This window comes from Aptenodytes forsteri, unplaced genomic scaffold (assembly GCF_000699145.1).
Source record: "Aptenodytes forsteri isolate BGI_AS27 unplaced genomic scaffold, ASM69914v1 Scaffold181, whole genome shotgun sequence".
Taxonomy (NCBI): Eukaryota; Metazoa; Chordata; class Aves; order Sphenisciformes; family Spheniscidae; genus Aptenodytes; species Aptenodytes forsteri.
In genome coordinates this window covers 1,537,121-1,552,574 of record NW_008795702.1, presented here as the reverse complement: position 1 = coordinate 1,552,574, position 15,454 = coordinate 1,537,121, and the positions used below count along the sequence as shown (strand labels likewise).

Here is a 15,454-nt window from a genome sequence, read left to right as displayed (position 1 = left end):
ATATGCAAATAGTAAGACTCCAATGTACTGCATTTACTTTGTCTAACTTAGTTTCAGAAAAACTAGTACATTGGGACTGGAAAAATTCTATGCCCTGTAGTTGATCATATGTAGATTCATTTATAGTAGATATATTTATGTTATAAAACACATAATAATAGAAGTATTACGTTTCATGCAGATAGCTATTTTAATCAGCACCATTAAATTTTCCACTCTAGTAATGGTGACTATTGGGTTCTCCAAATTACTAGTATGAAGACGTTAAAGTAATGTGCAGAACATAGCAAATTACTAGTATGAAGACGTTAAAGTAACGTGCAGAACATGACTAACCTAGAGTACAACAGAATCCATTTCTTTACCAAAGTGTTGCAATGCACTTTGTGTTTTTTATATAGAGATGAGATGGTATGGAATCACTGCTGAGTTTGAACATCCATAAACTTCATCAGAAGACAGACCATCACTGGAAATCTTTTTGTGAATGTTTAGGCAACATCACAAGGGCTGTGCTAACTCAGACTGTTTCTTCAGGAGCTTTTAACCATGTAAGTTCATTTCCCCTTATTACCCTCTTATCTTACACAAATTTCTACTCTACTATTTTAAATCCTTTCCCATCAATGGAAGGCTGGATGAATCCCATCGCTACTCCAATAGGCAGTTGGGACAGACTGATGTGGTGCTTTCTTCTTTGAGTTGGGTCTCTGAACAACCTGTCTCTCATGTTGGGCAAGCTTAGAATCAAATACGGGACTTCACATGAATTTATATGGAGAAATTAGTTCACTAGTATGGGACTTGTATGGAGGACCAGCAGCCTTGAAGAAACGCTGCCAGACTCCAGGCAAATAGCTTTTGTTCTTTTTGTGGGAGCAGTGTGTACAGAATACAGAAGAAGTGTGCGTCCTATGAACACAACGGTTGGCATGTGGGAAATGGAACAGTTCTGGCGTGCAAGGATTCATGTTGGGTGCCCTCTCCATGACTTTTTACTGGAGCTGGAATTTTAGACTTAAAACCATACTGCTATGATGGTTTCATGGCAACATAGTAAAGCAAACGTAAAGTGGGATCAGTTTGTTCACAGGTGTGTCCGTAGCTACTTGGAAGGCTCAAAATGTTTAAAGAATATTTGGACAAACCTGAATTGGGCACTTCATGATTATAACTGAATTTTGATGTGTTTTACCTAGTTTAACTGAGAACATCTAGTTCAGCCCCAAAAAGCAGCTAGCATAATATCTTCATGAGGCATGAGGCACTTCTAACAGCTAGCACAACCTTGTTTTCTTTTCCTTTAGGCAGAAACCACTAGAGTGAGGAACTGTGCAAGCCTGGATACAAGAGAACAAATACTACACTGAACAGCAAAATAATGATTGCTTGACCTTGTTTGTATCCACCCTGAATGAAATCCTGTGTTTGTTTGCCTATGTAAGGACTTCTAGATTTGGCCCCCAAATGCCAATACCTCTTTTTCTGCCAGTTGCAACTATGAAGCCTCACTGACTGAGAGATGGAAGTGACTAATTCTGCATGTTTTTTCTCACATGAAGGTCTCATTTAACACAGTGAGATATTGTTCGAGGCAGAACAAAAGACAAACGTTTTTTACAACATGAAACTATACCCTGGGCTAAATAAATGGTGAGGCTGAAGGCCAGAAATGCAGGGAGCACTTGCGCTTTTTTGTTTTGCAAATGATTTATCATGGTAATGAATGATTCTTGAAGCCAAATCCCTGGTTTCACTGGGCTCAGACTGAAACTTTCTGGTGGAGTCAGGTGGTGGCCTCTGGTATCGACTCCCCTCTATGCCCACAAAACGGAGCCTAACATTTAATGGTGGAATCAGGTTCCTTCCTTCTTCTAAAATTAAATTGTGTTTGATTTGTAGGATATGACAGTGGGGTCATACGGCATGTGGAAATGCTGTGTGGAACTGTACCATCCATTTTCAATGCTTCAGCAAGCTTGCAACAGTCTCCAGAATATAGGATTAGAGTGATTTTACTTGTTGATGGCTGTTACCAGGTACCGACTATCGCTGAATGACATTGCTTTCAGCCAGAACAGGAATTGTGCCCCTGCCGTGGCTGTATACAGTACCTGCGTAATGAACAAATGTTCTAGCAGGCTAAGGTAGTGCAGGTTAGTGAAAGACTGATTTCATATTTAATTTAATAAATTAGATGACCGTGTGTTTGGGGCACAAAGGCAAAGGAGGCAGTGGGTGCCTAGGTGCAGCGACGGGACCGTCCCGCTCCTCCTGCCCCGCTCCGTGCAACCCCGGCCAGCACAGCTGGCTGCTGCTGATGGGGGGCTGCTCCCCCACCGCTCCCTCCTCCGTTACAAACTGCGCTGAAAGCCTGGGGAGTGGCCTGCAATGGTCTGCCCTGGGTTTTGAAGTCCCGACCCTGCTGAGAGCCTGTGCGTTGGCTCTGGTGTATGGCTACGTGGGTGGATGAGCCTTTCTCTCAGACGGATGCATTCAGCACAGCGTATAGCAAGCAAGTTAATTTACTATCACAACCATAATTACTCTTCCACTGTTTCCTGAAATATATATTTCAGTGGCAACTACAGTGGTTATTAAACTCATTTTGAGCTTTTCATATAATTAATACTTTCATTAAAAACATTTAAAGCAGTATTTGTGTTATGTTTCTAAGAAAATGCACATGGAAAAACACTTTGAAGAGGCACCTATGTAGAAAAATTGAGGAGGACTCAGCATGGACGAAACCAGCAGGTAAGCTTATATCAGGTTTGGATATATTAATTAAAATTGTGATGACTTATACAGCGTAAGATCCTTGTCATTTTAACATGATACACAATAATAGAAGATAATGAATTAAGTTGCCAGTGGACCTTTCCCCTAGGATGATGTTATTGTGCTTGCTAATTAGCTATAATATGCAAATAGTAAGACTCCAAAGTACTGCATTTACTTTGTCTAACTTAGTTTCAGAAAAACTAGTACATTGGGACTGGAAAAATTCTATGCCCTGTAGTTGATCATATGTAGATTCATTTATAGTAGATATATTTATGTTATAAAACACATAATAATAGAAGTATTACGTTTCATGCAGATAGCTATTTTAATCAGCACCATTAAATTTTCCACTCTAGTAATGGTGACTATTGGGTTCTCCAAATTACTAGTATGAAGACGTTAAAGTAATGTGCAGAACATAGCTAACCTAGAGTACAACAGAATCCATTTCTTTACCAAAGTGTTGCAATGCACTTTGTGTTTTTTATATAGAGATGAGATGGTATGGAATCACTGCTGAGTTTGAACATCCATAAACTTCATCAGAAGACAGACCATCACTGGAAATCTTTTTGTGAATGTTTAGGCAACATCACAAGGGCTGTGCTAACTCAGACTGTTTCTTCAGGAGCTTTTAACCATGTAAGTTAATTTCCCCTTATTACCCTCTTATCTTACACAAATTTCTACTCTACTATTTTAAATCCTTTCCCATCAATGGAAGGCTGGATGAATCCCATCGCTACTCCAATAGGCAGTTGGGACAGACTGATGTGGTGCTTTCTTCTTTGAGTTGGGTCTCTGAACAACCTGTCTCTCATGTTGGGCAAGCTTAGAATCAAATACGGGACTTCACATGAATTTATATGGAGAAATTAGTTCACTAGTATGGGACTTGTATGGAGGACCAGCAGCCTTGAAGAAACGCTGCCAGACTCCAGGCAAATAGCTTTTGTTCTCTTTGTGGGAGCAGTGTGTACAGAATACAGAAGAAGTGTGCGTCCTACGAACACAACGGTTGGCATGTGGGAAATGGAACAATTCTGGCGTGCAAGGATTCATGTTGGGTGCCCTCTCCATGACTTTTTACTGGAGCTGGAATTTTAGACTTAAAACCATACTGCTATGATGGTTTCATGGCAACATAGTAAAGCAAACGTAAAGTGGGATCAGTTTGTTCACAGGTGTGTCCGTAGCTACTTGGAAGGCTCAAAATGTTTAAAGAATATTTGGACAAACCTGAATTGGGCACTTCATGATTATAACTGAATTTTGATGTGTTTTACCTAGTTTAACTGAGAACATCTAGTTCAGCCCCAAAAAGCAGCTAGCATAATATCTTCATGAGGCATGAGGCACTTCTAACAGCTAGCACAACCTTGTTTTCTTTTCCTTTAGGCAGAAACCACTAGAGTGAGGAACTGTGCAAGCCTGGATACAAGAGAACAAATACTACACTGAACAGCAAAATAATGATTGCTTGACCTTGTTTGTATCCACCCTGAATGAAATCCTGTGTTTGTTTGCCTATGTAAGGACTTCTAGATTTGGCCCCCAAATGCCAATACCTCTTTTTCTGCCAGTTGCAACTATGAAGCCTCACTGACTGCGATCACAAATCTAATGGGGAAAAAATTTTATATATATATATATAAAATAAAAATGACTAATTTCCAAGAACAGAAGAAGTAATAGCTTTCCATTAGATAGCCTATGACCAGTGTATGTATTTTTAGCCATTTCTTAGGATGAACAACAAAAAGCCTGTTTCCTTATCTACTTTTTTTGCCAGCTCCTTTCTCTTGTCCTTCGGAGACACTCCTTCCTCTAACACTCCTCTCTTGTCCTTCGGAGACACTCCTTCCTCTTCCACTCCTGTAACTTTTTGTACAACAGAGGTACTTCTGCAAGGGTGATCTTTCTTTGTGATACAGTCATCTGTAGCCCGCAGTTTGAAAGTTCAGCTGCCTCTTGAGAACCTTTTCAGTGGCAAGGTGATCTTTCCTTGAACTTGCAAGCCTGTTCCCTAGACAAACAGATTCTCCAAAGGCCTCAGCAAATACAGCTACGCTGGGATAGTAGAAGCCGCCTCTGCAAGTGGGTGAGTCTAACAGAGATTACATTGCCACGGAAAATTCCCCAGGCCGCACGTCACCACCTTTCAATAAGGTACAGCTGAAAGATCTACAAAGTATCCCATCTAGCCACAAAATTCTGATCTAAACTGAACTTAAATTTTGATTTGCTTCAAAAGACAATACTGTCAAGATCTTGGTTATCTCTCATGCTCTTCTCTGGTGCTATGCTTTATACTACAAATCCAGGTGTAAAGGTGTATTTGCGTGATGCCTTTAACTAAATCAGTAGTTTCAACAATCTCAAAAAAGTCTGAGATTTAGGCAGGTTTTTGGACGGCCTTTTTAATCTGAAAGGCTTTGACCAAACTCAGCAGAGGGAAGATTTGGCAGCAATGAGTAGAGTGTAGGTACGAACAAAATGAGCAGCTTGTATCTGGGCAGCCGAGGCTACAATTCATGTGTTGTGTGTTGAGTGCCACATGAAAATGCATGAACAATGATATTCTGTACAGAGCTTTAGTATCTACCCTGTGTGTGCTGGACCTTGGAAGCTGGCAGTGCATTGCTGGTGTAGAAGATACAAAAGGAGAGTGCTCAAGCTGGAGGAATTAAAGTTCTATAATTAGAAATGGTCTGTTAAAATTACATGCCACATGGCAAGCCTACGAAACCTGGCGTGTGAAGAGCATATTGGCAATGATTTACAATTAACCACCACATTGCAAATCACTCCTTAGCTGTTTTCTATTATGAAATTTGGAGAGTTGTAAAATGCATTTGTGCTACTTTATTTCCTTTTGAAATGGTAATTGCTACTGCTGAGGGGCAGTACTTAGTGCAGAAAATGAAGTGTGCAGCATAGGGAGGAACTTGTTTCTGAGGAATTGCCGAGGAATTGTAATGATCTGAAAAAAGTGCTCTCTTGAAACACATACACACAAAAGAGCTTCATTTATGAAACTCCAACCAAATAAATAACAAAATAAAACAAAACACAGTTGTCTTTTGTGCAAAGGCCAATGCTTACTACCTTGTTGCTGACTGCACTTTTTCCCCATCAAAGTGGGAACAGTGGATTGACACTGGGTAAAACTCATAAGTCAATGGCTTGAGGGAAATGCAGATGTATGGAAATGTGATAGGAATGCCCTAAGGTAATGGGTTTTGAGCCAATGCATTGAAAATTATCGAGTGTACTTCTAACTACTAGCCCATTTTAGGTACCTAGTATAGAACTGGCAGTGTATGGCCCTGGGGAACTGGATGAAGTTTGACTTTTGTGTCTGAGGAACAGAGGCTGTGCAGCCTAAGTGGAGAAAGCAGGTATGTTCTAATTAAGTGGTGATAAGTTCCCTCCTTACAGCTTCCCCTTTGATTGTGATTGTAAAAAGGACTGTGTTTATGAGCAGCTTTTATGGAGGGATATATTAATGAAAGCAAGGAGTGAGGCTTCTGAGGTCTTAAATTTGCTAACTTGTGACAATAATCATGATCTCTCAGGTAATAAAGTAGGCTATCTAGCTCAGGTTCTCAGTTTAAAGTTAATATCTTTGAAAGCCAGATGATTGACTGTAATTTTCCTCATAGTGCTTTGCTGGTAGCAGTAAATAAAAACATCTACAGCACTTTTCATTAGAAGTGTCAGAGTGCTTTCCATGCCTTAATCAATTAATTTTTATGAGATGGTGGCATGGTTATTTCCCTTTCTCTACTGGAGGAACTGAAAGGATCAGGGCAGCAACCAGGAATTATGCAGCATTTAGTGCAATAGCAAAGTCTCATAATGCCTGGGTCTAGAAGTGTGGCTTTCCAGAGTTATTTTACAGTTAACACAGAGGAGTCAGACACAGTCATAACTGTCCTTTCATAAATACATTTGAACTGGCATTGTGTCTTAGAATGACAACAGACGGAGTTGATGGTGCCAAGGTGGTCCTCCTTGACACTTAGGAAAAGAAGCCGTTGTTTTGGATCAGCTTGGCTAAACAAGTAACTCACAACTGAGCTGCAATGCGAAAAGGCAGTATACAGCAGCTGAAGCCAGGAATGGCTCAGAACAAGCAATTTAGAAGCACTGTCCAGGCATGTAGGGATGATGTTAAAAAAGCCAGTGCTCAGCTGGAGTTGAGACTTGCAAGGGATGTCAAATTGCTAGTTAGGGGATGAACAAGGAAACTGTGGGACTGCTGCTGGGTTCAGCTGGTGACTTAGTGGCAGCAAACACAGACCGGGCTGAGGCACTCAGGGCCGCCTTTGCCTCAGTCTTTACCAACAAGGTCTCCCAGGCTCTGTGCTTTGCAGCAGGGCTCTAGGAGGAGGAGAGTGACCAGCATCGGGTATAACTTGGAAAAAAAGAGATCTAGACCAGAGCTAAGGAAAAAACTTTCTCTCCATGAAGACGGTCGGGCAGTGGTGCTGGCAGCGCAGGGAGGTTGTGCAGTTTCCATCCTTGGGGGTTTTCAAAGCCAACTGGACAAAGCCCTGAGAAACCTGGTTTGAGCAGGGGGTTGGACTGGAGACTCCTTAAAATCCCTTCCAGCCTGGATTATTCTGTGATTTTAAGATTTGTGGCTCTGGCAATTCTAGATATTTTAAACCTTCTGCTTAGCTCACCCAGCTTTGTCCATCTAAATAAAAGAGGTTCTTCAATGAATGATTTTCACCCATGAAAATCATTTAAATAGATGGTGTTTTAAAGTAAATGCTTTTGAATGACAAATTGCATACAACTCGCGTACTGGCATAGTAGTGGCATTTCTGCAATACCTCAACTACCAGCGGTCTTTCCGTGAGCATGTGCCATGCACAGCCCAGCGAGGGCAGGCGCAGTCCGTGCAGCTGTGCCCACCCCTGTAAGCAATCTGGCTTTTAATCCAGGGTGACAGTGACCAGAGATGAATGAAATCAGGACAATACAGTGGCATTACGTGTAGATTTCAGCCTCTTTCCAGTTTCAAAAAGAGCAGCCAGGGACTGCATATTTACTTCAGGTCTGGTGTCTCCCTATTTCTCAAGGAGAATTTGTGGTGCATACATGGGAGTGTGTTCTCCAGCTGTTAGCAAGCGTGAAATGGGAAGGAGTCCATCCATCAGGAAAGGGACGGACTGACTGTAGAGTTCTTGTTTGGTGTTCTCGTAATATGGCTTCTTGCTCTCCAGGCAGCCTAAGTGCGCAGAGGAATGTGCAGAAGATGATGGGAGACTCCGGGGGTGCTTGCACCAACTTCAAAATTACAAACTTTGGCATAGGAAAACAAAATTGGGTTGAAAGGAGGATGTATTAAATCTATTTGACAAACCTGGGGCAAAAATGGGTGCAGTCAGTCCAATTTAGCCAGGTTTTAATTTAGTTGGAGAATATAATTCTGCCTGGAAATATACAACTTCCAAAACCAGCTGATGATTTGCAAGCAGTACATTTAATAAGCATCCTGCTACCTGTTGTCCAACAGCGATGAAGTGCTCTGCTTTGCCTTGAGATATCATGTACAGCTGGGTTTTTTTTGCAAGAAAAGATAAAAGTGACTAATGAAGTAAGAATTATTACTGTGGAAAATGGGGACAATGGCTAGAATTTAAGGGTATTTAGATGTCTCTAATGATTTCAGTGGGACTTAGGCACTCAGTACCTTCAAAAACTAGCTAATCACATAACAAATGAGACACTAATTTAGCAGTTCTCTCAGGAATAGAAAACTGTCAATACACTTACAGCTTTATAAACAAAGGAATAAGCAAGCACCCTCTGTGGTAAATAAAATAATTACTGGTACAATTGTCCATGTTTTGCAGATGATGAAATGGAAAGGGGATCAGTAATTTTCTCAATAGCACCAATATAAATCAAGAGTCATGAAACTAATTTTTGTTCATACAATTAGGGAGTATAGCTTTATCTCAGATAGGTTAGTGTCTTTCCACAAAGGTGCAGGAGTCAGTTCCATAGCTAGAATTTGAATTTGCCCACTTCTTTTCTTGGACAAGTTGATCATTTCTCCCTTCTACTGTACACCTTTTAATCATAAATGCAAGCAGTTATTTCTCCTTCTGATTCTTACAAAAAACTTGTTCTTAGTGTTAAGAAATGGCTACAGTTTTAAAATTGTAACTAAAGGTGTGAACAGATTCCATGATTTTTTTTCTGTTAAAACCAGAATAAGAAACTTAGGAATAAGGTTCTTATTTTACTGTCAAGTTCTTTGTGCTTTGGAAAGTATGAGGGAGACAAAACTTTCTATTTCCTTTGAGTTTTCTCACAGTTTTCCTAATATTTGCCACATTATTGCTCTTGCATTTTGGGAGATCTATGCATCTGACACCTGAAGAAAATTAACCCTTGGAAAGCTGTGCAGAAACTGCAGGGTGCCTACCCTGAGACAGCTCCTGAGACAATACCTGCATTTATAGCCTGTGGACTAAATAATTTTCTTGGGATTAGATGTCTCAGCTCCCCAGTTTCTCACGCATGTGCATACTTCTTTAAAAGCAAGCTATTTCTGAGGTAGTAGCTGCAGGTTCTTTAGGTTTCTGACCCAGCTAGTGATTCTTTTGAGTAAACCACAATTCTGAAGGGAAAATAAGCTGTAATTGCTTAGACCTAAAGCATCAGGTTTGAGAGTTTTGTTGTTGTTGCTGTCGGAAACCATTTTAGCCCCAAGGAAATACAACTTCTCGAGAAACACTTCTCATCTGCTATTTTTCAATTACTGAAGTATACAAGTATATATGATTATATCTGCTTTTATAAGTTTAACTGTAATCAGCAGACTAGGAACAGAGTGCACAAGTCATTTTATCTGCATTATTTGTGGAGAATCTCTGAGAACACAGGAGTGCTTCTGACCCTGTTAAACTCCTGCTATTTTGAAAATGATTATTAAAAAGACATCAATACTTCTCTGAGCCCACATACTCACTTGTTGCCCGGTAACCAGAAGGATGGAGCCTTCTTTCCCGTGTACCACTTGCCGGTAAATGTGATCTAGAATTAAGAGTTCACTCCAGCAGTTCTGAAGCAACTTCATTTGGTCATCAACCTGTAAAGCAAACACGAATGTTGGTGGCATCACTCTGGGAGTAAGTCTTACATCACACTACGGGGTCAGTCCTTCTTCAAGCATCTGGTTAACATAATGAGAACAGAAATGCTATCAAAAATTATTCATCCACAAAATTGCTATTCTCAACTGAATGAATAGGGCACTGCTGAAACCCTTATCTGTAAAATGTGTAGAATATTTACTACTGATTCTAGGAAAGCAGAACTACGTCATTGTTATGCAAAGTAATAATAATAGTATATTTACGAAATGCTTATGGAAATGGGATATTATTTTTACCCGAAACAAGAATAGCAGAAATAATGCTAATGTGAACTTTCCCATACTCCCCATCCTTGAACGTCAGCTTCTGGAAATAATGAGGAATCTGCAGATTCAAAAGCATTTATTCCTGCAGCAAGCCCAAGTCAGAGATAGGTCCCTTGCAAAGGAAAAAGTGAAGAGAGAGGTAAACAGTCCCTCTAAGAATAGTTGTGGTTCTATGAAAAAAGAAGAAAACTTCTTCATAAACAGAAGCTGAGCAGCTTCAGGTGTCACCAGTAGGGCAAGAAAGGGCTGTGCCCAAGGCAGTGGTGAGCAGTGAGACATACCACTGACTGCGTTTGGTAACAGAAGGAACACACTGGGCACTCAGCACGAGCAACCTACATTAAGTTTTTGCGCAATGTTATTTGGGATGTACATATTATAGGACAACAAAGCATATCACTAAACTGACCCCTATTGCAACTGGGTTGCATTCAGTTTTATTCACCTTAGAGACTGAAAAATAATTGAGATTTCCATGGAAATGGGAGGAAAAAAATCACGAATCAGTGGAAGGCAGACTATGAATTTAAGTCATGGTAAGCACCAATATCCTCTGGACCTTCTTACTGAACTTAATGATTTCTTCCTAAATTCAAACAAAGTCTTAGGCATGTGTCCTGAAAGAGTTGAGAGATGTGTACATTAGCCTTGCTACAATTAAGTGTCTGGTGCAGATGTGGTAATAGCATGTATATAGTTAAAAGGACTCTAAGAACCTGCATAGAGAGCAACTGCTGAACAGATTAAAAATGCTATAAATAGGAGAAGTTGAAAAAGAAACTAGCAAAGAGAATATTTAAAGTGGAGAAATGCCTAGAATTTCTGAGACATGGAACTATTAAAATTGTTTTTCAGGGGTTCTAATTTCAATCGCTTTAGAACTAGATTTGATAATGCACAGGACACCGCATTATAAGGAGCAATCTTGCATGAGCTGAATTAGATAATGCAATAGATGTTTTCAAATTTTATCAGCTACGACCTAATGAATTTTTGAACTTTATTCTTTCAAGCTTGTTTTCTGGTTGTTTGGTAGAGAGGGAAGTAACGTTTGTTACTAATAGATTTTCGTAGTGTCACCTGTGACAGTTATCTAGTATTCTCTCCCTCTTTCCAGTCACTTGCCATATAGCTCAGCCTTTAACATCTTAAACATCGAAGTCTCTGTTTGCCTCCTTCATTCATCTTAACTTCCCTTCTCCCCACTCACAGCCTTCTCCCAACTGTTCTTGTCCCAGTTTCTCCCCCTTAGGTATCTGTCTCAGGCTATTCCCTCTTGCTGGACTGTGCAAGCAAATGAAATCAGGAGAGAAAGGGAGCAGATTAGCACAAAGCCAGTGGGGAGAAAAGGGAAGAAGAACCCATTTGCAGCAGATCACGTTCTCCTGCACAGCCTGCACTAGGACCTTCAGTTCTTGCTTTTGCCTGCTCCATGACTGCAGCAGGTATCTGTGCTGGAAAACTGCACAACTCATTCCCTCCACTACTGCTTTACCTAGAGGATGATATAATTTTCATGGGGTTTTGTTTTGTTTTACTTTTAATTTTATTTTTATCCCCCACCTTTGCTCTTTTTAAAAAAAAAAAAAAAAAGGAAAATTATATCCGAATAGCTATGCCAAAATAATAGCTTAAGGTTGCAAAATCAAGCACTGCAGAACTGTATTAAGATTGTCTGTCCTATTCTTATTTTATCTTCAACCTGCCTTTGCGTTATAACAGATTTTAATGCATAGACACAAAAGGGCTGAATTAGTATTTTGCAAACACTCTCGGTTCTGATATTTCAAATGCATGCTTTGCCTTTCCAGTATTAAGAATAATCTTTTAGCGCAGTTGCTGTTCTGCCTACAGTCACAGTTAAGACATGTATGCTCAGACAACTCCTATAAGCTACATATCCATTGGCAGCAGAGGTGGAGGAAAGAAAGAGGTGTGGACTCTGTAGGTGGATATATTACTAAGTCAAAGTAAAGCTAGCGCTATCACAAACTCAGCCTTGCTCCATCCCTATGCTGTCTGTGGCCATGATAATTCATTTCTGTTCAGATCACAGAGCAAGGCTGATTCTGTATTAAAGATCTCTTCCTCTGCCCACAACGTGTATCTGACTACAAAACCATTTCAACCAAGTGACTTGTTAGCTCAAGAGAGGACAGTAAATTACCACATTGATACACTCCCTACCAAAACTTGGGCCAGGTTTAAAATAAGGCATTATTTGAAGAAAATGTTTGAAATTTACAGATTCTAGTACTCTTGCTTCTTACGTGAAACTGTTTTGTGATCATTTTCTCCTCTGTACAACAAGGTGTTACAAAAATCGAATAAATCATGCTAACATGATAATTTCATGCAAAATTAGCATTTCACACAAAGCTATCACAGCTTACATCTGAACGAAACAAACTGTGAGACAGTTTAAACAGCATCCATGTCATAACTAATACCTGAATAAGAGGTCAAGCATTTGATTATATTATAAATGACATATTTGCAGCTAACCCATCTGTCTCAGCCACAGGCTTTTGAAAACAAACTACACTTTACAGGTCTGGCTTTCTGAAGGCCCCAACAGCAGCTAGTCTGCAATCAAAGCTTACCTCCCAAGCTTTATCATATCATTACCGAGCCAGTGCTGTGAGAACAGTATGAGATGGCAAAATCACAAAAAAAAAATGTTTTGCACATAGTCTGTTCCTGCTGTTCTACAAGACTCATAAAACTAGCAGCAGCGAACATCTGCTAGTGGTTCACAAAATCTGCTCCTCCGTATTCACTGTAATTTAACCAGTGAAAGCCTGTAAAATGGATAGCATAAAAAGCACAATACACATCCGAAACACAGTATTGCCTTCAGAAGACTATTAGATCCAGCTGCTTTTGCCATTTTAAGAAAGCTGGCAGAGCAGCAGAATGCTTCCCAGTTTGCACTAGGAAGAAACAGAGATGACTTTAAGGAGGGTCATGGATTACTAAAATGTAGGGCAAGTGATCAATTCCAGCCTATATTTCTGAAAGGCATGTCGATGAGGAAAAACACATACTTTATTTCTGCTAACGCATACGAAATGAAAAATAGAAAACAACATAGATCACACTGAACAAAACAGTATCACGTCACTTCTTATGTTAGAATGAGCTGGTAAACTTTATGACGTGTGTAACTTCAGCCAGAACACAAACACCTTTGTGTTTCCGTGGCACGTCAATAAATGAGTTGCAGAAGCGTATTATCTGGCAAAATGAAAAAATCAGCCTTTCACCGAAACAAGTATGGGCCTTAAACTGATCCTGAAGGCAAAGAGGCTTAAGTTTTGGTGGCCGAAGTGGAGAGTGAGTTCTGAAGAGGAAAGTCCTCTGCAGAAAAAGCACCTTGTGGACTTCAGTCTTCTGCCTCCAAAGCCAAAGCATGCTAGTCCACCATTAACAGGGTAAGCAGCAGAAAAGATAAGATTCTGTCACCAAGATAACTTAGCTCCAGTCTGGGACTTCCCTGTAATCAACATCATTTTTAATCATGTTCTACATTGAATTAGAAACAAGCTCATAAACTTGTACTACTGGCTAAACTTTGAGATCTTTCAGTTTGTGGAGATCTTTAAGAGTATTATCAATGTTTTAACAACAACGAGAAAAAAGTGCCCTTTGTCCCAACTACTGGGAATGCTTGTAAATAAAAATTGAACATCATACGGCCAACAACCGTCTGCTGCAAGAACACTCCCCAAATTTGCAGCTGCTCCCTGCCATAACAGAACATTGACACGAGGATAATGTAACCCATGTCTTACCTAAGCAAGTTGTCAAATGAGATACCCATTCGACAGCTATCTAGCCTCGAGCAAAAGCGTGAGTGAATACTGTGCCCGAATGGTTAAATTTAGGTTCTCTCTGACCAGTGGCATTCAGATGAAGACACACCAGCGGGGATAGCATAACTGGAAATTGCTGCTGAAGAAAAGGCTTTTAAGGAAAGATGTGGAGGAAGCTAAGGGAGGGTGTGTGACTCAAAAGAAATAGGAGATTGTTTCCAGCATGCAGGGTGGCATGAAAGAGTAATAATGTTATGAGTATGAAAGGAGTAAAACATCACACTTGTAAAACTGCTGCTAAGTGACAAGGGAAGCAAAGAGAGTGCTTAGGAGGAGCACCTAAAGGAGGGGAATGGAGAGGCAGTGCGGTGAGAGAAGACATAAGGGAAGTTGGATGTCATGTAAAACCTTGAAGGTGAGGATGATGAGACTGGATGAGATGCAGACTTAAAGGGTTTGTGTGGCAGTAAGAAATGCTGCTGGGGCAGAGAAGGAGCAAGTGCTTTGTGTTAGAGAAGCAGAGGATGGCGGTTGTCACCAGCACAGGCGGGAGAAGTCCCAGAGGTGAAAGTGGGCATGTGCCCATTGTCTACTCTCTCAAACGGTATGGATACAAAGGTCGAGCAAAGAATAGCTTTCTGATAGCATTAATACATGGCAATAGGTAAATCCTACTTCCTGTACCAAAATCCTATTTACCTATGCTTACAGTGAGGACAAGGAAGCATGTCAGGATTTGGAGTCATCCATAACCTTGTATCTCATGCTGTTTGGACTACTTGTAGCATATTCCCCAGGTCATAAGCTGGAAGACAAATGGTCATTGCCACAACCACCCAGCGCCATCCCACTGTGCTGCCTACTAACTACCAAGCTAGCCAGAATAAACTAACATAAGAGCATAACTCATTATGCAAAAAGGGTCTCCCAGCATCTGGAACGCTGATAGGTAAACAGGCAGACGTGGTGAATGAGACACTGCGCAGTCAGTTTGCCCGTGCAATATCCACTGGCGGGTGTTTTGCGTACAGGCACATGGCAGGATGCAATGCACTATATTCTGACAAGGTTTAAACATTCTTGTCCTTCCCGCGTTGACCTGGAAACATATCTTCCGTGACCTCATGGTAGAAATGTGCACAGTTTCAGTATTAATTGACAATATTTCAGTATTGTGACCTCTGCGAAAGAAACCTCTGGCGCGCTCTCTCTCTCTCTCTCCCCCCCCCGCGCCAGGAGGGAATCACTACTTGCACAGCCTATTTGCCGCAGCACTCGGGAAGGGCTGGCTGCAGCCTGCATGCTCCCCTTGTTGTCCCAGCCATTGGCCATCCCAGCTTTTCTCAGTAAAGCACCAGAGCAGAACTGCTGTACGGCTGGGTCGGGAGGAGTTCATGTGTCTTAG

At 40.8% G+C, this 15,454-nt stretch overlaps 1 protein-coding gene across 1 annotated transcript in view; it reads right to left on the bottom strand.

The window, feature by feature from the left end:
• NR5A2 (nuclear receptor subfamily 5 group A member 2) overlaps positions 1-15,454 on the bottom strand; it is a 91,624-nt gene that overhangs the window by 39,926 nt on the left and 36,244 nt on the right. Inside the window, exon 4 of the mRNA XM_009283174.2 lies at positions 9,782-9,901. Within this exon, the coding sequence (XP_009281449.1) occupies positions 9,782-9,901 (120 nt within the window). The remainder of the gene's footprint in view (positions 1-9,781; positions 9,902-15,454) is intronic.